Source organism: Fimicolochytrium jonesii (assembly GCF_025526975.1).
Source record: "Fimicolochytrium jonesii strain JEL569 chromosome Unknown EV422scaffold_10, whole genome shotgun sequence".
NCBI lineage: Eukaryota > Fungi > Chytridiomycota > Chytridiomycetes > Spizellomycetales > Powellomycetaceae > Fimicolochytrium > Fimicolochytrium jonesii.
This window is the reverse complement of record NW_026515677.1, coordinates 444,839-465,090: the sequence shown is the minus strand read 5'-3', so window position 1 is coordinate 465,090 and position 20,252 is coordinate 444,839. Positions and strand designations below refer to the sequence as shown.

The window sequence follows — 20,252 nt, the reverse complement described above, 5'->3', positions numbered from 1 at the left end:
ATCGCACAAATTTCAACAGAACAGTCGAAAGAGAGGATGGGTTGCAAGCATGATGGCAGCAGTAGTATTTGTAGAGTCACTGATGGCTCAACTGTTTGGGTAGCAATACATATTGGAGAAAAAAACATCTATAGTAGGTTCTTGTTGGGTTTGCCCTCTGCGACTTCTTCAACAATCGGCCTTCACACCGTTATCCATGTTCACAAATCATTCCGGCGCTTTCGTAATTTCCACGAAGCTTAACTTAGATTTAGAATTTAGAAAGTTTCTCGCAGCTATGTGCCACGAAAGAGAGAAAGAGAGTCCGGGACAAGCCTATGCATTTTTGTACTCAAATCTCAGCGAACACCTCGAGTAACGATCAGGTCGACAAAGGTTCCCTACATTGCTGTGCATCTCAAACTTCTCTACAACATTTCCCTTTGTGTCCTTTGGCAGCACCCTGAAAACTTGAGGTGCATTGTTGTTTCGTAATCGCGGGCGCGCAGCTCCGAACTGTCAAATGGCATTGTGCAAGAACCTCACCCGTCAACGACCAACACTTCTCTGATGTTCGCGCGATTGAAGGCGATCATCAAGATGATCCTACATCCTACCCGTGCGTCCGCGTCAAGTGTTCCGTCAGCACCACCAGTCAACCCCGCACAGGGTCGGTATCGGGTTCTGGGGGAGTCGCCGGCGAGCGAGCGGATTCGGACCGTCAGAACTGCTCGACCGACGCCGCGGAATAACACCACCACAGTCGTTACAAAGAAGAAGAAGGAGGGGCCGGGAGAACCGCCCAAGACCACCAACCGGAGGTTGCGCGAGTTGGAAAGTGTCTACAGGAGCACTGGAACCCTCAACAACAGCTCTTCGCCAGTGCCTGCGCCAACAAAACCGACGAAGCCGTCATATGTCGCCTCAGGACCAGGGAATTCGACCCGGCGCGCGAGTGGGGTTGCCACAATCAGACAAAATATATTGGACCGCATAAACCGACGGTCGAGCGATTCAGAGCAAAATCCGCCGGTGAAGAGACCGTCTGGGTCCCGCAAGTCGCTTGAATTGAACCTGCCGCGATTATTCTCGAAAACCCCGCCGGTCGAAGTTCAGAAACCGAAAGCACCTAGCTTGAGGCGGAAGTCTTCTATCTTCGGCTCCCAGCAATCGACGTTAAGCACCGTTTCAGCTTCCCAGAGATCCCTGAGATCTTTTTCAGAACTTGACATACGCAAACTTACAACAATCAAAAAGAAGCGGGGGTGCACAGCACAGGTAAGATCGTGCCTTAGGCGCCCAAACATCGACCGAGAGGGCGTGCTTGCTGACTCTCTGGTTATTAGTATGCTTTGAAGCGCGAGACCCCGGCGAGGGGACGAGTTGGTTTAAAAAATTTAGGAAACACCGTAAGTGTGCTTCTCTAGAACATCACGATTCCCCATGAGTGAAATCTAACGGCAGGTCCTAGTGTTACATGAACGCAGCCTTGCAGTGTCTGCTCTCGGCCGAGCTTCTGATGGGGTATGTCCTCTCCCCAACGTACACCGCGTCCATAACCAACTCCCAAGACAACGGGCTAGCCGAAGGTGAGTTCCCGAATGATCCCTTTTAGCATCGGACATGAGTCGGACGAGTGTAGCTGACAACGTTACGATTTGCAGCGTTCGCCGACCTAGTTAAGGCAGCAATGACAACCTCGGACAGAAGGATTCTGGACCCCGTAGCGGTGAAGCGACAGGTGGCACGTCGCAACGAGCAGTTCGCCGAATATGAGTGAGTAGTAACATGCCAATGTTTATGTTTGAAGAACAGGTACTAATCCTTTTATCACGATATTCAGCCAACAAGATGCTCAAGGTAGGAGGTGACATGCCATGCAAAAGCCAGCCCAAGCGATCGGTCCAGACACGCTGACCTTACCTGCATTCCAGAGCTCTTGCGGTGTCTCCTGGACGGGTTGCATGAAAATCTAAATCGTGTTAAGCGACGTCCCCGACTGAACTACAGTCATGATGATGCCGAACGCCTCAGGTAGAAAACACTCGGGCCTGTTTCGCCAGCCATCTCCTTGATTGACCGAATAACCTGATATGGTTCATAGTGACTCCGAGAAGGCCCGGTTTGCTTGGAACAAGTATCACGCTGTAAATGACAGCACAATCTTTGATCTGTTCGGTGGCCAGCTTGAAAGCTGCGTCGAATGTCACACTTGCGGACACCGATCGGTCACATATGACACCTTCTGGGACTTGTCCCTCCCCATCCCAAAGGTTCGTGTTGCTCCGCGCGATGATGGGCGAATACATATCGGTCTCACAATCCGCATTACAGGGATCATCTGCTACCCTGCAAGACTGCCTGTCGGACTTCGGCGCGGATGAGATTCTGGAGGACCTTTACAGTTGCGCCAACTGTAAGGCACGCAGGGTTGCCAGCAAAACTCTGAAAGTTTACCGATGTCCAGAAATTCTGGTGCTCCGTAAGTTTAGGGGTGTTGAGCGGCATATTTTGGTCGAGGCGGCATGCGGGGTTTTAACTCTTTGCTCGGATGTTCTGCAGACCTGAAACGTTTCAAGTACATATCATACGATACGCAGGAGAAAATAGAAGCCAATGTCGAATTCCCTCTAGAGAATCTACGGCTAGGAGGCCTTCTGAGCGACGTGGAAGGTGAGATTGGTGCATCAACCTCCCCTTGTTGGCTACTTCCTACCGTGTACTCAACATGACAACCGTATCTTCCTTGCACATCGCAGGTCACGACACCAACGCTGTATATGACCTCTTCGGGATTATAAACCACTTTGGAGTTCCAGGCGGCGGACATTATACCGCAAACGTCAAGAACATTGACGATGGCCGCTGGTACTCCAAGAACGATTCGAGCGTTTCGCTTTGTCCCGACGGGCCGAGCACTGCGATGCGTTCCAGTGCATATGTGCTGTTTTACAGCCGACGGAGATAAACATGGCACTTTTTGCTCGGTTGCGATCCCATTTGTTTTTGGTTGGATATAGACATCACTTCTAGAAAGCGCATACTAGACCACAGAAATTTGTAGATAACACTCTTAGTCGAGTGCATCGAGCCCTATGCGACTTCCTTGTGAGTCGTCGAGAGGAGGTTGTATGGGAACTGAGTGCCCATCTATCCTGTGCCGAATAATGCAACATCGTCCGGGACAGAAGTATGAAGGCGCCTCAGAACCTTACCGCTGATCTGTGGGCTTTGCTGGGCGCGCAATCAACAGTTCCCCATCTAAAAACCGAGGAAGTACATTACTCTAGCAGGTACCATGTCGTGAATCTACCTTCTTGAGGAGTCTCCTTTTATTTTGTCTATGCAAGGTGGTCAATGCTATCTAACAGCACTGGTATAAACGTGATGTTCTTCGGATGTGCTATCCCTGTGTGCAACGCTAAGCCTCCGCTATGGTCGATGTTCCCATTTGGCGTACAAACGTTCTTGGTCTCCTCTTCTGTGATTGTTACATTGTCGTCCAGGACTTTGTTTTCCGAAAACGACCGCGATGACAATCGTGCAAGAGATGCCCTTCGTTGATCGGAAGCGGAGATGTCGGGGCATTTCGATGGGTCGGTTTCTATAAGGACATCTACGATGTTGATGCAGGTGTTGTGGTGGACGAATGTGCTCATGTGGGCAAGGGACTGGTAGAAGATCGACGACATGATGATGCGAAGTAGGCGACCATGTACTGGTGGGAGTAAGGATCAGTACAGATACGATAATGTTTGCACGAGCAAGGCAACTCACTGACTACAATGATGTCCTTTTCCGGCCTGTCGACCAACTTGTAGATCGCTGGGACAGCTCGCTCTTCGACCTCCAGCGGACTCTCGCCGTTTGGTACTTTGGCCGTGAAGTCTCCTTGCTCCCAATCCTTGAGGATTTGTGTGATCCCTGGGTTCACCACGCCTTCCCAGTCGCCCCAGGATATCTCTGCCAGCTCCTCGACCTCCTCGAATGGAACGTTCTTATGCTCCTTAAGCACTGCCTCTGCGGTTTGCTGTGCCCTCTGTCGGATTCCGCTAATTAGTATACAGCCTCCTGTCCCCAAAGATGCACGTCGCGATACATACCTTCAACTTTGAACTAACGACAAGATCACATTTGACTGGCGCTAGTCGTTCCCGGAGACGCTCTGCTTGGCGCTCACCCTGCGACATACATTAGCGACGGGACCGGAGAGAAGAAAAGTCTCAAACGGGAGGAATGCATACCTCGTCGTTCAGCGGCTGGTTGATTCCGGAGCCCTGCAGTATCCCGCTAGAATTCGCTTCTGTTTGTCCGTGACGGCATAAATAGAGTCGCTTGACGACGCACGTTGGCGACGTTGGCTCCGTCGGTGGCGGGAAGGCCGGGTATGTTCTTTGTTTGCTTTCAGGCATAATACGGCGCAGGGGGATGAGCCTGGGAAGACGGAAATCGGACAACGTCGTTCTCCAGCAGGAAATGATGAATTTCCAAGTTGGAGCCCTGGGGCCTGGACGCGGTCATTTGGGCAAACGCGTCAGGCCCAGCGTCAGGCCTCCCCTAATTTCAGCAGCTCAACGCCGTGTCCTGGCATTGCTTCGGTCTCGAGGTCCAACCACTCTTCACTCTGCAATAGCTCGATGTCTGCCTTGATGCATCTTCATTCCTACTCCAGAACCGGAAGGAGCCCCTACATTACTTCAATAACGACCTCGCTTCTGACTATCTACAGATTACCCGCTGTATGCCGAGATCTCCTTTCCATTACTGCCTCGCATCCTGTGTCTCAGCGATACTCGTCAAAGACTCGCCCAACATTCCTGCAAACTCCCTCAAAGCCTGCAACAGATCTGGCCGTTGGACTGCATATTTCTTGAAAGCTGCTTGAGGATTTTTTGACATCTCCGCAGCAGCCTGTTGGAAGGCCGGGTCGGCTAACGCGCGGGCGAGATGAGGCGACTTCTCAATGCGTTCAAGAAACGCTGGTGTAAGCCACTCTGTACCAAGTTGCATATTAGTACATCCTAACTGGTAAAGTGTTCCTTTACATTCAGAGCGTACCTTGCTTGTCCAACATAGACATCTGACTCCGCATCGCCTGCTGAACCTCGTCAAATCGCAACCCATCTGCTGCAGGCGCCTTAGGTTTGATGACTGGAATATTCGGTCGCGGAGGGTCCGCCGCTCTGCTTGCTCCAGACCGTGGTGAAGAGGAGAAGAATCCCTTCTTCAACCCCCCGAACGATTTCTATATGGTCGATGATGTCAATTCCCCACATGATATTATTGATGTCTTTATCATCGCAAACATACATCAGTCTTGGTCGGTTGTGTTTTCGATTGTTGTGTTTTTGGTTTAACCTGTGATGCGAGGTGCTCGACCTCCGGCTTGGCAACCTCGATCAAGAATTCCTCGTTTGCCGTAGGATCGCTTCGCTCGGGTACTGCTGATCGTTGTCGCACCTTCTCCATCCGAGCGACTTCCTCGGTCATATCTTCCAGTGGAGGTACATCTGCAACGTGGGAATTAGTGGCGTGCGCATCGCCTAGAGTTCATCCACCTCTATTAAGACTTACCTTCGTCGCTCATGTCTCGCAACATTGATCTGTGATGAATTGTGTGCTTTTCTCTGGGGAGTATGGGACCGATCTTTTCCAAACCTGTTTGCGAATTGCCAGGTTGAACGCGCGACTAACGCGTTGGAGCTAGCGTATTTAAAATACGATCACGTGCATGACGTTCGCCGGATTCTACCGAAGCCCGACAGCAGTTGCCACTTCGGCGTTGCTCGACACTTTGCCAAATCATCGCCCAACCTCCATACCGTCCCGCACAATGTCTGAGGAAGCAGAGACGAAAATCGAATTGAAGACCGCTGGCTTCGATGCCCGGTTCCCCAACACCAACCAGGTTAGAGTCGAGACGAGTGTTGATGTGGAGGAGATCCGGGTTTATGGGACGAGCTTGGGCAAGGCTGGAGAGGGCAGCTAACTGATGGGAGAGTGTTGGCGAGAGGACCGCTCAAACCCGCCTGCGTGTGTACCAGACTCCCTGGCTAGCATGTTCTAACCATTGGCTTCCGCAAACTTGTATCGGTAGACCAAGAATTGCTGGCAAAATTATGTCGACTACTTCAAGTGCACGGCGGCGAAGGGTGAAGACTACCAGCCCTGCCATCAGTTTAGGCGCGCGTACAGGAGTTTGTGCCCGGAGAAATGGGTGAGTCTTATGTCTCTCTTCTTTACGCTGTTGTCCATAGTGGGACGGTCCGGTGGAACGGTCGTGGGAATATGCTGGGGCCGAGTTCGAGTACGGGTGTTTTACGCACGCTGGTGACGGAGGAGACTAGGAGTTGGCACTGGAGGTAGAGGGAGACTCTCTTCATCTCAAAGGACGGCTATTACTCCAGTTCGGATTTATCATCATACTCAATCACTTCTCTCTTCTTCCCTTACGCTCAGGTTGAGAAGTGGGACGAGCAGAGGGAAGAGGGAGTTTTCCCTGGACTCTTAGAGCGCGCTCACGCCGAGCACCACTAGAGTTTCCTCGATTTTTCTGGCCTATAAACCACAAATCCTTGTCGCCGATAATATAAAGCAACAAAATACCTTGCAAAAACAATCTTGTGATGCTTGGTCGGGACGATTTGCGGGTGTGTTTCGTTGTGGAAGGCCTCCCGGACGTCGAGAGGGCAGATCGTTGCTGGGGTTCGAATTGGGAAGTGTCGTGGGGAACTCGCATCGTCCAATGTCTGGGCGTAGAGGAAGTCCAGTTCCGGACACCTGAATTCTGGCACACAACTGTTCCAACCCATCTGAATCGAGCACAACCAGTTGTTTTTGAGGCTCCGAAGTCGCTCGGAATCGCTCATGGAAAAGATTACAATATGATCAGGATTGAAAGTGAAATGAAAAGTCCATGAATTCGCATAGAAGGAAAGGGGAAAAAGTATACAATACGTGACAGTGAATAGAAAAGTCCGGGGTCAATGCAGGGCGCACAAAGCGAAAAGAAAATGATACAGGTGCCCCCATCCAAACGCACACAATTAAAAGCTACGTAGAACAGCCCTACCTAAACTGTCCTAATCTCATAGAAGACCAGTCCATGTCGGAGTGAAAGGGAAGAGAGACGCCGAATATGTACAAGTCTCAAGTGTCCCTACTACGCCGTTATTTAGACCATGCCATCCAGGGGCGCCAGGACGGGCGCGCCGTCGCTCTCGAAACTGCCTGCGGACTGGTAGGTCAGCCTGAACACCTTCTTGTACGCGTTTTTGACTTCTTCGGCCATGTCCATCGACGATGGTGCGAGTCCTTGGTCGTCGATGTCAAATTCTTCACTCGAGCTGTCACCGAGCATGTCAACGACATTTGTCCTTTGCGCGCCTGAGAACGCGTACGGCACGCGGCTATGCGGGCGCTCGCTGGAGGTCACGGGCGTGCCGACCTGCGTGTCGGCGGTGTCAGGGTCGTAGCCCGAGTCGTTGTCGTTGGAGTAGGTGGAGTTCGTCCAGTCGCCGTTGGTGCTCTGCGAGTCGCGGGGATACCTGTCGTTCTCGTAGGTGTAGGGATTGCGGGAGGCGAGTGCGTAAGGGGTTGTAATGATCTGGGGCCGGTCGATGGTGCTCATCTCGCTGCCGGAGTCGAAGTGGCGGTCGGAATCGAGGGATTTGCTGAGCAGCATCCCTGAGCCGGCTCCGACGGCTGAGGCGGGCGCGCCGGCGTTCAGAAACGCTGGGTCGTATTCGGGCATGGCGTGGTGGTGCCCGGTGAAGAACTCGTTGGCGTTTTCAGTGTCGACGACTGTCACGGCGGACTGGCGTGAACGCGCCAGGGACACCGGCTCCGATGTCGCGGGGGCTTCGGACGCCCCACTGCTCCATACTGGCGAAATGGGGGCTACAGCGAGGGCCGGCATTCCAATGCTCGCGGCCGCCGCTGTGTTATGTACGCCGGGCGTTGGTCTGTACGGCGCAAGCGTGGGCACACCGAGGAACGCTTCGTCGGCGAATTCACCTTGCACGTTGCGCTGCGGTGAGGGATACTTCGGGTTGAACGTCGAGCCCGTGGACAGCGCGTTCAAGCTCCACTCAACATCGAAGTTGCTCGGTATCGTCGCAATATGCTCTTGGCTGTGGTTCGAACCAGCAAATACACCGGGGCCGGCGCCGCGAGGGATAGAGCCGCCGGCGCTGGAAGGCGGCTTACCGTCGAAACCATGTGGGCTTGCAAAACCGCTCTCCAAGGCGGGTCCGCTTGGCTTGGGACGCATGCGATAACCAACGGCGAGCCCGGCGACAACAACGACCATGATGCCGGCAACGGAGGCGCCAGCAATCACAGCTGTGGAAGGCTTTCCTGCCTCCTGGTCCAGGGAGTTTGTGGCTGGTTGTGCGCCCAGAGGAGGTGTCGGACCAGAAGCGCCATTGGGAGCACCCGACGCGGCATCGTTTTGGCCAGGCAACGGAGTAGTGGGGACGCTGGCCGGAAACGGCCCTGCGGCTCCGACTATCACGGCGGCTGAAGGTGCAGTGTTGTCCTTAGCAGGTGTGAGAATGATGGGCGCAGTCTCAATGTTCAACGCTTTGATTGGACTGGGTCGTGACGAGGGCGTTGGTAAAACAATCTGCTGGGCTTGAGTTGGCTTCGGACTGTTAAAGCAACAACGCGGGGAGTAAAATTGATGAGCAAATGAGGGCTGCAAGCGAGGTATGATGACCTAGATACATACCTGTCCGCTGATGGCTTCGGCGGATCTTCGGATGGAATTTGTGGCGGCACCTTCGTTGGTTTTGGTGCCGGTCCTGGCGCAGGTGCGTCGGAAGTTGGTGGCTCACTCGGCGGAACGGGGACGGGAGTTTGTGCCGGTGGTACCGGAGATGGAGCGGGAGGCTGATCCGTGATGCTCGGAAGTGGTGGGTTTGGGGGCAGGGTTGGGTCCGGTGTCGGTGTCAGTGTCGGCTCTTCCTGTGACCGCTGTGGGCTTTCCAACGGAGGAGAAGGAGTTGTTTCCGTTGGCGTCTGCCGCTCATTGGATTGGCTAGGCTGCTCAGGGGTTTCAGTCGGAGCCGGGATGACGGATGTGATCTCCGTTGCGTCAGTGGCCACCGTCAAGCCGGACGTTTCCTCGGGCTCAGCGAATGTGCTCAAAGTCTCAGGGCGGCGTGTAACGGGCCTTTTCTTCCTTCGGTTGACCACCGTGGATGGTCTGGTGGCTGGCGTAACGGAACTCGATTCTGTGGCCTCCGGAGCTGCCGTTGTTGTACCGGGCACATCGGAGATCCCCTGAGTGCTCTTCACAGGTTCAGAGACAGACGGCAGAGTCGAGATGGTCTCTACAACGCTAGTGCTAGTCGTCGGCTCTCGCGTCACATCCGTTGGTGAGCTAGATGACGCAGAAGGGGTTTCTGCTGAGGACGCCAGAGACGTAGGCGTCACATCCGAGGGTGAGCTTGATGACGCAGAGGGGGTTTCTGTGGAGGAGGCCAGTGATGTAGGGGTCACATCTGACGGTACACCCTCGGTCGCCTTTGTCGGTTGCGGCTCAGTTGATGGGAGGCTCGTGGAAAGGCTCTCGACGACGGTACTCTTCTCCGTCGCACGGACTGTTTCTTTTTCGGTTATTGTTGAAGCAGATATTACCTCCGAGGTGATACTTGAAGGTTCCGCGACGGAGCTTTGGGGACGAACTGATTCCGTTGTGCTGGTGGCCACAGAGGACTGTTCTGAGGTTGTCGTCGAAAGGATGCTCCTGCTCTTCTTACTCTTAGTGCGAACGGGTGCTTCAGATGTCGAGGCACTGGTATCAGGCTGTACAGTTGATGTTGGCGAAGTGTCGGAAGTAGTAGTCGAGACGTCTTTGCTTGGCAAAGAAGTGAGAACAGCTGTAGATGTCTTCGTGGGTTCCTTCGACGCTTTCGAAATCGTTTTCACATCTGTTTTGGGGTCCTCGCTCGGCTCGAGAGTCGAAGAGATAGGATCGCGGGATTTTTTGTTGCGACTAAAAGTTGAGGTGGGCAGCTGTTCTGCCAAGGATGTTGTCGGCGCAGAACTCGCAGGTAAAGACTTGTCCAAAGCTGCCGGTGACTTTGCGGACTTCTTCGCAAAGACAGCGGTCGGAAGCACCGCCGATAGCAGAAGCAGCGCAAGGAGAACTACAAGCGGCCACCGTAGCGGCGGCCGCCTCGGTATCCCTCGTACTTGAACCATGCCTTCCACCCTTATCCCACGTTAGCGCATGTGAGGCTTTCCTTCTGCACGCTCGTCAATTCTAACTCCTGCTGTTCCGTATCGTGAAAGCGCACCCCTCCACTAACTGATGGTTGAAAGTTGCTGTGTTTGTTGGTTCCAATGGTGTCGTGAGATTGTCACCGAATTGAGAGTGGGCAGCGAACCGATGCTTTTGCCTACGGGCCCGCCGTACTTGTGAATGAAAGAAGAAGCACCGTTTTGGACAAGCGAGACCAGCTCAAATTTCCGTTCGGGATTAGGAAGAGTTGCAGGAAACAAAACCCCAAATTCTCTGCGCGGGACCTAAGGTTATGGGTTCTTGGGCGGCGCTGGCAAGCGATGGGTTCTGGGGGGGGGGGGGGGGGGGGGGGTCCTCCCGAGCAAAGAAAGCGACCTGCTGTCCTGTGACGAGAGTGGCTCGCTTCGTCTCTCCCGTGTGCGGCTCCTTTGCCGCAACTCGCAACGCGTTTGGTTTGCTTTATTGGATGGATGCGCCGCGTTATTACGCAGGCCACTGGTTCATGATGGGGCTCGTGGCCCCTGGTTGATATACAACTATTCACAGTTCCACCGTCCAGACAACCGGATCAGACACTTGAATCATCACTGGATCGAGTTGGTCAAGTCGTTCGGTCCCGGATGCGCGCTGAGCCGCGTCCCGACGCACCGGGTTCCCTTTCCCATAGCAATGGTCATATCCCCTTATCACCATCATCCGAAACAAAGTTTATGTTGCCACCTCAGCCAATCATGTCGGGTTTCTTGGATTCAGGTGGCTCCCGCGGAGAGATTTTGACAGGCGGATTCAATGACAGTTTTCTGCTGTCAATGGACTGAATTTGTTGAGTGACATGAGATGGGGGACGACTATAGCATGGAGAGAAAGCCTTTTCCTTAATTCTTTGTCATTTTACATCATGTCTCCACTTCCGATGCGTCACACTCCTCTCCACGCCGTTTCCGACATCCCTTCTCTGGTGGGCCTCCCCCCCCACTTTCCGAACTTCCCTCCTGGGAACCCACCGTGACATATTTTTGGCAACTCTCTGTCTTTCTCTCTTTTCTAGAAACGGAGCTCTATCCACGCAACTGCTCCATTGAATATCGCTAAGCGCAGATATGCAACTCGAACCGCTGCTACTCGAGAAAACCCCAAGTAGCCAAAAGATCCCAGCGCTGTCGGATTTCGGCGGTGATGCCGAAGAGGTACAGATGACGATAAGAGCCGCCCTGTGAAACATGTCATTCACCCGTTTCTCATATCGCTATAATAAATTCGTCTAGGCTCGCCTCAAAATGCTTAGCACTTCAGTCTCTCGTGTGAAGGAAAACGTTTCAAACTTCCTCTCGCAATTCCAGTCCCAATCAACCCTCCTCAAGTCCACGCGCAACCAACTCACACACACCTCGTCCGAGTTTAAGAAGCTCAAAGACCGCTTCGCCGTGCAGTCCAGCGAGCTCGACGATCTCCGCACCGCGAACGAAAAGCTTAAAGATGAACTGACCCAAGCGCAAATATCTCACAAGCGCAAACTCGAACAAGTCGAGGAAGAAACCCACAAGCGCATCAAGCGGTACGAAGCGTGCATGGACGAGTGCGATGCGCTCCTGAAGGAAGTGATGAGCTCGTACAAGAAAGCGCAGGATGAGGAAGAAAGGTGCGCTGCTGATGACGCCGTCGCGCAATGCAACGTTGAGGCCGCTGGTACTCACCGTATGTTGCATACTGCTGACGGCGATGGCGATATGAAGAGCATTGGGGATGAGGCGGGGACTGAAAAGGACGGGAATGGAGATGTTGAGGAGGAGGAGCTCAACGAAGGCAAAAACGACCCTGAGAATAACGGCACTCAAAAACAAGGTTCGGAACCCATCCTCGTCTTGGACCGTGACGATACCCCTCCCCCGGCTACGGACAACACTGATCAAAATGAGCCCGTCAAATACCAACCCATTGAGGACCAAAAAGTCGTTTTCAAGTTCACCCAAAACCTCGAAAGTTTCAAAATCGACGGCGACGACGAAGACGAGGCCGAGGGCGAAGACGAGGACGAGGACGAGGAGTTGCTCGATGAGGAATATCTTGATGAGGAAGAATATTTCGAGGCCGGCGAAATGGACGTGTACCCCGACAAGTTCGACAAGCCAGACAAGCCCGTCAAGCACAAACATGCAGACCGGGATTTGAGGCGCTTTGAGAAGCATGAGGGTAGGAGAATAAGACACAATGGTTTGGCACACCGATTATCGTTTCCTTGCCTGTCATCCTTACTCATACTTTGACAGGCAGATCAGACTACTCATACCAACGCCGTTTCTGAGCATTTGCATCGCGCCGCACGTGTGTCCTCACCAAGTGTTCTCCCGTGCGATTGATCGCCTGAATTAGGGCCAAAACTTGAGGAATTCGTCCTTTATCAAGTGAACCGAACAGCAACCCTGCAGTCTGCATTTGACTGCAATCCTGATACCTTCAATACCAACCATCGATGTACTGTAGCCCGCTATCATAATGGCGTATTGGCTGTTTTAGTTTAGTTTAGTTTCGCAATGGAGTTGTACAGCTTCGACATCTGAGGCGAAAAAGTGTGTAGTTGTAAATCAAAGTGAGAGAAAATGGTCCTATGTACGCGTTTGAACTTCTCCCGAAATATCATTGCTGTACCCAAAACCTTTACTGCTGCTCACTGTGCAAGAAGGTTCCCAGTCATACGCCGGCACGCATGTAAGAAACTATGGAAAACTGCATCAGCTCTTGGCCCATCCCGATTACGCAGATGCTGGGAATCCCAAAGCGGCCAAGGACTTCTGCACAACGTCCTCCGCCTTGTGTTCCGCAACATGCTCCACCCATATCGCATCCGTCTCCTCCTTCGGATCAGGCTTCTCCAGCGTCTCCAGCTGGCTATCAAGTCCATCCACCTTGAAATAGTGCCCCTGTCTCGATTTCAGCCTTTGCACCAACTCCTCGCGGGGCGCGTCGAGGTAGAGGAAGCGGAGTAGGTCGATCTTACCGCCGTTCGCGACGAGGCAGCGGCGGAGGAGGTCGCGGTATTGGCGTTTGAGGCTGGAGCAGGCTAGGAGGATAATTTTGGGGTCAGGCGTGGGCTTGGAGGCGGCTTTGTCGACTTCTTCGACTAGCGTCTGCAGCCTAGAGGGCGGAAAGAGTTCAGGGTCGCAAACTTGGATAAGGAGGCTATATAGAAGAAGGCTTTCTTACCATGGTTGTCTGTCCTCGTCTGTGAGCGCCTGTTTTCAGAGTACCCATTCGTTCAGCAGAGAATCGCTGATGCCCCATGCCAGCAAGCCATTCGTCCCGCTGCAATGACCCTCCCAGTATCCCCCCTCTGACCCCTGCCCCACTCCATGCATTGCACCGTCCTTCCTACTTACATGCCCGCTAGCCATCTTCTTCTTATGCTCCTCGGTATGAAAGTCGTCCCCATCCAAGCACACAACCTCCAGCGGCGCCTGACCCTCTGGCGTTTTGAGCTCACGCAACCGTTTCGCAACACCCTCCGCGACGGTCGACTTGCCGCTGCCGCTGACGCCCATCACAATGATGGCTTCGTTATGAGCGTGGGGTGCGAAGCTTGTGGTCGTCATTGTGGAAGTATTTTCGGGTCGGCGGGACAAAATGTGAATCTAATGCTGATATGCCTACTGTATCCTGGGTCCAGGGGTTCGCTTTAAGTTATCAGGTCTCTGCTGGAGCGTAAATGGAGTCGATGAAAGTGTGTTTTTTTTGGAGAGGAACGGGACACAGCTGTGGAGTTTCTTCAAATGCATGTGAACGGGCTTGGGGAATCGATTGCGCCCCGCCAGCTCCGCGTTCATGACATCACCTTCGCCCTCCACGCACGCCGAACGAAAGAACACCTCCCCACTTTATGCAACCGGTTGTTCCGGGACATGGATCGATTATGGAAGCTTCTCATGACTACTATCCGACTATCTATATCCAGTCCTCGGATGGGATGCCCAGTGCTGTTCAGGTCGTACGTATCACGGGCACGGTATATACAGTATATATGTCCCCGACCTTCGTTGTGCAGGTCATTTGGCCCGATCAAATGGACGGCGTTGGGACGTCTTGGCCCGTTGCGTGTTGCTGCCTACATTTGTAGTTTGGCCACCGCTTTAGGCTATGCACTGTATCGATAACCCCTTATATTACCCTGGAGAAAGCTGGCAGGAAAGAAAACGTTTACGGCCTTGTATCTACCCGACGAACTCTCTGTCTCAGCCATACAGTACTAATGAAGAAGACATTGTGAAGGGACATTTTTGTGCTGTGAGGCGATACGGTAGCAATTCTTTTCGATTTTGATTGCATAACTTATACCGGGATATATACAGGGACCCAAAAAAACAAGAGCTATCGAACAGGATATAGGCACGAATCACGGCATGATGGGATATTTCAGACGTTGCGAGGCTGTTCCTCCAACGTCATGCTAGAGTAAATGCTTGCTTGCTCCCGATGCTCCCGATTCAGTCCGATATGACCTCCGAGCTTGAATGTACGCATCTTTGATGGTTTAGCAGTTGCATTGACCCTTAGGGCACTTGCATGCCTCGCCGCAGGAGCATGAGTGGTGGGCAGCCTTCCTTTCGGGTTCACCGCAGTTGCACCTAGAAAACAAGGGTGGGAGTGTTCGGTTAAAATCCAGTTCGACGAGAAAGAAAAATGTGTATATGTAGTGAGGGGAAAGGGACACCTACTTCTCGTTCTGAGCAGGGCAGACGCACTCCGATCCACACGTGCAGTGAGCGCTCGCCTTCTTGCTAGCGGCCTGGGCCTTGACTTCGGCAGAGTTGCACTTGCAAGCGGTTCCGTGGGCGCCGTCGCAGCCGCATCCGACTCCGCATTCGCACACGCCGAGCTTTTGTTCAGTGGAAGACATTTTGCGAGTTGGTGTTGTGGGTTTGGTTGTGGTTTGGTTGTGGTTTGGTTGCGGTTTGGTATATCGATGTGATATGGACGATTGTTTCTTGTGAATCGATGTGTGGGTGATGAAGAAAATGAGGAGGGCTGGCCAACCCCACCCGTGCTTTTATAGCCGTTGGGGAAGAGGTAGCGAGCGAAGGGCTTGTGCACCTGAATTCGGCGAATACCCCTCACGAGCTTGTTTCGCTGGATCGCACATTATACATTTTTGCACACGGGCGACATGGATTTGCATACCCTTCACCTGTTCACGCGTCAGCAGCGGTTATTTTGCTGCAGCGAAAATGGAGCAGCGACGCCCATGTTACATTTTTGCACAGGCCCCTGAGAATCTTACCCCACAGCGATAATGCGCCGGACTAGACACTCCGAGGAGGGTTTTCTTCACAACCTTCTCGGCCCTTCCATTTCATGGGCCAGCAATACGCCCAACGCTTCACAATTGACCACCATTCCCGAGCGATATTTGGACATCTGGAACTCGCCCGTGGTCGTCATTACTCATCCGCATTCCATCCGCTCGACACAGAACGTTGCCACACGCCACACTCTTTTCTTGTCTCTCAAATCTGAGACGCCGACCATCCACATGCACACCTTGGTCGTGACTATAATCACGACCGACTGAACTTGAAGGCACACCGCGCTCCTCTGAAACGCACAGTGCATAGTACAGATACAGCCGACCGTCAAGCATTGATAGATCATTTCGGCATGCACCTGCACGTTCAGCGCAAGATAAAAAGAAGCATTTGCCCGAAGCAAAAAGCGGTTCAGAGAAGTGCCCAATATACAGGCGGTTACAGCATGGTCAGATCTCAGTAGACCGTCGTGAAATAGACTCATCACTTTCGCTTTTTGCTTCGCCTATTAACTTGGTGTCTTACACAAGTACAAGAAAAGTGCGATGAACGAACAGCGGCGTACGATTAATATGTGTGATGGTCAATGAAGCCATAGAAAGACCCTTGCGTTCGTCCAACGGTTGCTCAAAATAAGAGCACCTGAAGCGGACGAAGGCTAAGGTTTTTTATGACCTCATAGAACAAGCACGCTCGTACTGCATTCCAACTGTGTTGCGTCGAGACCAAGTCAGACGGAACCCACTACCCCTCCTACTGGGTTGGAATATCCCAGAGGCGTAATCTTCAACGGAAGCGGAGGCCAGATAAACCGACCTCAAAACACTTCCCACTTCGTGTTGGGTAGAGGCTCTTCGTCTCATCATCCTTGGTGATATGTGCGGCTTTGTTAGAAAACAAAGCGAGGTACGATGAACTGCATAATATGATCCTGTTGTCGTGGGAGAGATTGGGTGAATACGAAGCCATATCGAAGGCGGATTTAGCTGTGTGGTGCGTGAAGGTATGGGAGACCTACCTTATGAGTATCGTCGATATTTTTGAAAGAGGGGATGCCAGACGCTGCGTCTTTATAAGGATTTTGGCAAAAGTTTGTGTAACATCAAATGCTCTCACGTGAGTGGCTTGGCGGCGAGTGGCTTGGCTGCAAGAGTTTGTGAGTCACCGATTACTGCTCCCTTGTGCGACGCTCATGTGCGGATTAGCAATGCATTGTCTGCGCGTCGTGTCACTCTCCCGCACATGCAAACAGGCACCAGGCGACGCTCCGACCGACGGCTGCGGGAATCGATCAGAGCCACTGCCGGTGATGGACCCCATCTCCCCATTTTCCACACAGGAACTCGGGAAGTCCCGCCAACAGCCGACGACAACGACATTTTAACCCTTGACATCACCAGGGATTTTCCACCCATTTCTCGACTCTTCTCGACACGAATCAGCATATTGTCACCAGGACTCACGGCATATCGATACCGCACGTCCCCAAGTCGGTCGGTGGATGAAGCACGGCATTCAAACGAACCTCCCAATTTTCCAGCGAAACGACCACCACCATGAACTCCGACTATATCCGCATGTTGAACGTGCCTGACTTCTCGCCGTCAGTGCCAGGCTTGGACTTCTCACAGAACGACCTTGACTTATGGCTGAACACCGATTTCAATGTTGACGCCGAATCAGCAGCGCTTGCGGGGCGCGGTTATCAGAGTGTTGGTGCGTAAAGACATCCGCCGGGGTAGTTCGAGGGAATAGGCGAAAGTATGAACGCTCAACTTTGATTTTCAACTTCTAGCGGACTTCAACGGTCAATCCCAGCGGACCTATTCCGACCAGATTCCTTTCGATAACGTCGCGGTGCAAGATTTCCGCAATTTCCTGACCCCGAATACCCCAGCTCCTCAGACGACCTTCCTGTTCCCGCACCAATTGCAAGAACAGCCTCAGTATGTTTACGCGGATACTCCAGCGCACGCGCAAGCGGTGCAACCACAGCCTTCACAGGACGTATACACGACTCTGAACGTCGAGCAATCGCAATTTAACCCTATGCTTGATGTCCTCGGTCAGCTGAACGCCCGAAACGCCGCTCTACAGACGCCGATCGCGTTCCCATTGGATCAGTTCGTCCCCAATGTTGCACCTGCGAAGCTTACAGAAACGGCAGCTGCTGCAGAGCCTATTGTACAGCACAGTGCTTCTGCCAGTCTCGCGTGGACTCCAGCACCATTGGTCCCGGCGCAGCTTCCGGGAACCGCAACGAAGACGGTCCTGATTGCACCAGCTCCTTCAGCTTCACAGTTCTCGCTCGAAAAGGTCGATTTACCGAACGAACCAGTCGCTACACCGCAGTCCTCCTCCACGACGTCGGTTCCATCACAATCCCAATTTGCTGCTCCCGCCGAATCCGTTTCCGGTGATAACCCGAAGACCGAGAGCGAGCAGGAAAAGCGGAGGAGGAACACCGCGGCTTCCGCGCGATTCAGGGCAAAGAGGAAGATTCGTGATCAGACGTTGGAAAAGACCGCCCGCGAAATGACTGACAAGGCACAATTGTTGGAGCGTCGTTTGCGCGAGTGCGAGATGGAGGTCAAGTGGTTGCGACAGCTGGTTACTCAGCAAGATGACCCTTCGGCGGGGAAGAAGCGATTGAGGGATTTGTACGAGGAGGTATGCAGACACTCTACGAATCCAGTAACGCAACGTGCGGAAAAACTTACATTATCTCCTATACCAGAACGGTTTGGTGTTCTACGAGGGAACCACCGCTACTGGCTGCGGCATCGAAGCCCCATCGCAGTCCGCCGATGGATCAGACAACAACCTGGCAGCAGCGGCGGCGGCTTTCGCAGGGGTCATGGCCCTTGCCGCGCAAAGTCAAACGAAGGCCACCGGAAAGCCAGCCGAAAAGAAGCGTCGAATCGCGGTCAAGGCAGATTAAACCATAGTGATCTATGTCTCTCTATCTATATCATGGACTGTTCATGTCTTTATGATCCTTGGCTTGTCTAGCATATGTCATTTCTTCGCCGGCGCCTTCAAAGCTCAAACCCTAAGCGGGTGTCGATATGGATTCCTCCCTTTTCGCTTGTTTGTTTCCCGCCGATTGAATGCGCGTTGTAAATACGATCTTCTCGGAATCTTATTCATGGCAAGGTGTAACTGAAATATCTGCAAATGTTCTCGGATCGCAGAAGTCCTGTGGAAACCGACGTAGCTCTCCGCACGTTGATGTATTCATCCGCGAGAATCTATGTAAATCTAAATTACGCCAAATAGCTCACGGCCGAGGTCGCAAGATCGAGTACACTACGCTAGATGTCAACTATTCAACGACACGAACCCAATAACCTCCTCATAAATCGTCCACGCAATAGCCGAATTGAACGACTTCCTCAACAACCTCGGCAACACACCCGCGAAAAATCCCGCAAACCGCTCCTCCGTCGCAATCTTCCACGCACTCTGCACCATCGTCCGGAACTCCTTCGGCTTCAGCTGCATCTGCGTCTTGACCACATCAAACGGGTTCGTGATCAACGTCGCCACCGCCCCGCCTATCACCCCCGCCGTCATATTTATCGCCGCCGGCGGGATAGCCAGTCCGGAGAGTCCCAATGTTCCACCATCCACCGCCGTCCTCAAGAACGTCTTGCAGTGCTCGTAAATGAGCACGTAGAGCCCCGCATACGGCGCATCGCGAAGGATGGTGGCCCCTGACCCGCGGAATAGGCCGCGGATACCCTCTTTGTGGGTGATGTCGCGCGTGGCTTGCCAGACGGACGTGTAGCTGTATAGGTTGCTTTCGTAGCGGACTTTGATGACGGTCATTGGCATGAGTATGAACCCGGCCGCGGCTCGCGCGCTGCCGCCGCCTATTAGGTTGATGGTCGATTCGTTGAATGTGCGGCTGCTGTTGGAAGGTTGTGGTGGTGAGGACGGCGCTGGCGATGGTAATGGCGGCCTCGCCAGGGATGTCAGTGGATGCGCTGATGTCGTGCCCGCTGTCGACGGGCCCAAAGCGGCATTCGTAGGAGTGGGTAAAACGACGCCAAAAGTCTGCCCAACCTTCCTCAACCCTATCCTCATCTCATTCAACATCACAAAATACAACGCGCTCCCTGGCACGTTCCTCAGCACCGTCGGCCACGTCCCCCTCCATAGCGCCCACACGGAATCCTGCCGCACGATATCCCGCGTTGTGGACCATATCGTCAAGTTCTTAAGATTGAGTACTTGGGCGGCGCCGGCGCCCTGGCTGAAGGATCGGAGGAGGGACTGTCGTTGCGCGAGATCCTGCTGCAGCCGCGTTTTGATCAGGTCGAGCGGCTGAAGCAGGACGCAGCTGGCGAAACCCGAGACACCGCCGGCGAGCAGATGTATGTGCGGCTCTAGTTTTCGTTTTGGGCGATCGTTGCTCATCTCCGGTGGAGTTTGGGAGGGGGTGTGTGTGGCGGGAAATAACCTGGGACAAGCGAGTGTTTCCGAAGATGCGACGCTTTGCGAGTTGCTGTCTATGTTGCTCTAAGCCGAATCGATTGCCGTAGTTGTATGAGTTCTATAGCAGTTCTTCCTGTATCTTACGCAGTATTACGACGAGGAAAGGCTTTCGCACTTCCAAATATAAAGATGGGAGATCTCGCGGAAACGTGGCAGCGCGGTGCGACTGTGAGGACGGGGCTTCCGAACTGTGAGCGCTGGACTCTGCGGTGCTGTCGGAAAGTGTCTCT

General features: G+C 53.2%; 8 protein-coding genes across 8 annotated transcripts; 4 read left to right on the top strand and 4 right to left on the bottom strand.

Moving 5' to 3' along the window:
* Positions 1-348: 348 nt before the first annotated feature.
* On the top strand, positions 349-3,134 carry EV422DRAFT_40737 (uncharacterized protein). The gene is made up of 10 exons (XM_053066995.1): positions 349-1,257; positions 1,326-1,388; positions 1,451-1,568; positions 1,644-1,755; positions 1,823-1,839; positions 1,914-2,013; positions 2,084-2,252; positions 2,314-2,461; positions 2,542-2,652; positions 2,739-3,134. Exons 1-10 carry the CDS (start codon positions 550-552, stop codon positions 2,945-2,947), a joined length of 1,755 nt encoding a protein of 584 aa, XP_052925962.1. The 5' UTR covers positions 349-549; the 3' UTR covers positions 2,948-3,134.
* Positions 3,134-4,499, bottom strand: EV422DRAFT_40734 (histidine phosphatase superfamily). Its single transcript, XM_053066994.1, has 4 exons — positions 4,224-4,499; positions 4,083-4,160; positions 3,757-4,018; positions 3,134-3,697 (listed from the first exon to the last, which is right to left on the bottom strand). Exons 1-4 carry the CDS (start codon positions 4,389-4,391, stop codon positions 3,321-3,323), a joined length of 885 nt encoding a protein of 294 aa, XP_052925961.1. The 5' UTR covers positions 4,392-4,499; the 3' UTR covers positions 3,134-3,320.
* Positions 4,500-4,551: 52 nt separating this feature from the next.
* On the bottom strand, positions 4,552-5,637 carry EV422DRAFT_528001 (uncharacterized protein). The gene is made up of 4 exons (XM_053070244.1): positions 5,554-5,637; positions 5,290-5,489; positions 5,038-5,224; positions 4,552-4,973 (listed from the first exon to the last, which is right to left on the bottom strand). Exons 1-4 carry the CDS (start codon positions 5,576-5,578, stop codon positions 4,741-4,743), a joined length of 645 nt encoding a protein of 214 aa, XP_052925960.1. The 5' UTR covers positions 5,579-5,637; the 3' UTR covers positions 4,552-4,740.
* Positions 5,638-5,766: 129 nt separating this feature from the next.
* EV422DRAFT_527999 (cytochrome c oxidase, subunit VIb) lies at positions 5,767-6,837 on the top strand. The gene is made up of 3 exons (XM_053070243.1): positions 5,767-5,887; positions 6,077-6,196; positions 6,439-6,837. The coding sequence occupies exons 1-3, from the start codon at positions 5,813-5,815 to the stop codon at positions 6,514-6,516; spliced, it is 273 nt and encodes a 90-aa protein (XP_052925959.1). The 5' UTR covers positions 5,767-5,812; the 3' UTR covers positions 6,517-6,837.
* Positions 6,838-11,328: 4,491 nt separating this feature from the next.
* On the top strand, positions 11,329-12,819 carry EV422DRAFT_594792 (uncharacterized protein; the record flags this gene model as incomplete). The annotated part of the gene is made up of 3 exons (XM_053073587.1): positions 11,329-11,415; positions 11,494-12,418; positions 12,496-12,819. 3 exons carry the CDS (start codon positions 11,329-11,331, stop codon positions 12,528-12,530), a joined length of 1,047 nt encoding a protein of 348 aa, XP_052925958.1. The 3' UTR covers positions 12,531-12,819.
* Positions 12,820-12,978: 159 nt separating this feature from the next.
* Positions 12,979-13,815, bottom strand: EV422DRAFT_567131 (gluconokinase; the record flags this gene model as incomplete). The annotated part of the gene is made up of 3 exons (XM_053072507.1): positions 12,979-13,360; positions 13,430-13,458; positions 13,603-13,815. 3 exons carry the CDS (start codon positions 13,813-13,815, stop codon positions 12,979-12,981), a joined length of 624 nt encoding a protein of 207 aa, XP_052925957.1.
* Positions 13,816-16,992: 3,177 nt separating this feature from the next.
* EV422DRAFT_40550 (uncharacterized protein) lies at positions 16,993-18,706 on the top strand. Its single transcript, XM_053066984.1, has 3 exons — positions 16,993-17,238; positions 17,318-18,192; positions 18,260-18,706. Exons 1-3 carry the CDS (start codon positions 17,079-17,081, stop codon positions 18,461-18,463), a joined length of 1,239 nt encoding a protein of 412 aa, XP_052925956.1. The 5' UTR covers positions 16,993-17,078; the 3' UTR covers positions 18,464-18,706.
* A 137-nt stretch (positions 18,707-18,843) lies between these two features.
* On the bottom strand, positions 18,844-19,944 carry EV422DRAFT_495683 (mitochondrial carrier domain-containing protein; the record flags this gene model as incomplete). The annotated part of the gene is made up of 2 exons (XM_053067822.1): positions 18,844-19,432; positions 19,535-19,944. The coding sequence occupies 2 exons, from the start codon at positions 19,942-19,944 to the stop codon at positions 18,844-18,846; spliced, it is 999 nt and encodes a 332-aa protein (XP_052925955.1).
* Between the last annotated feature and the right edge of the window lie 308 nt (positions 19,945-20,252).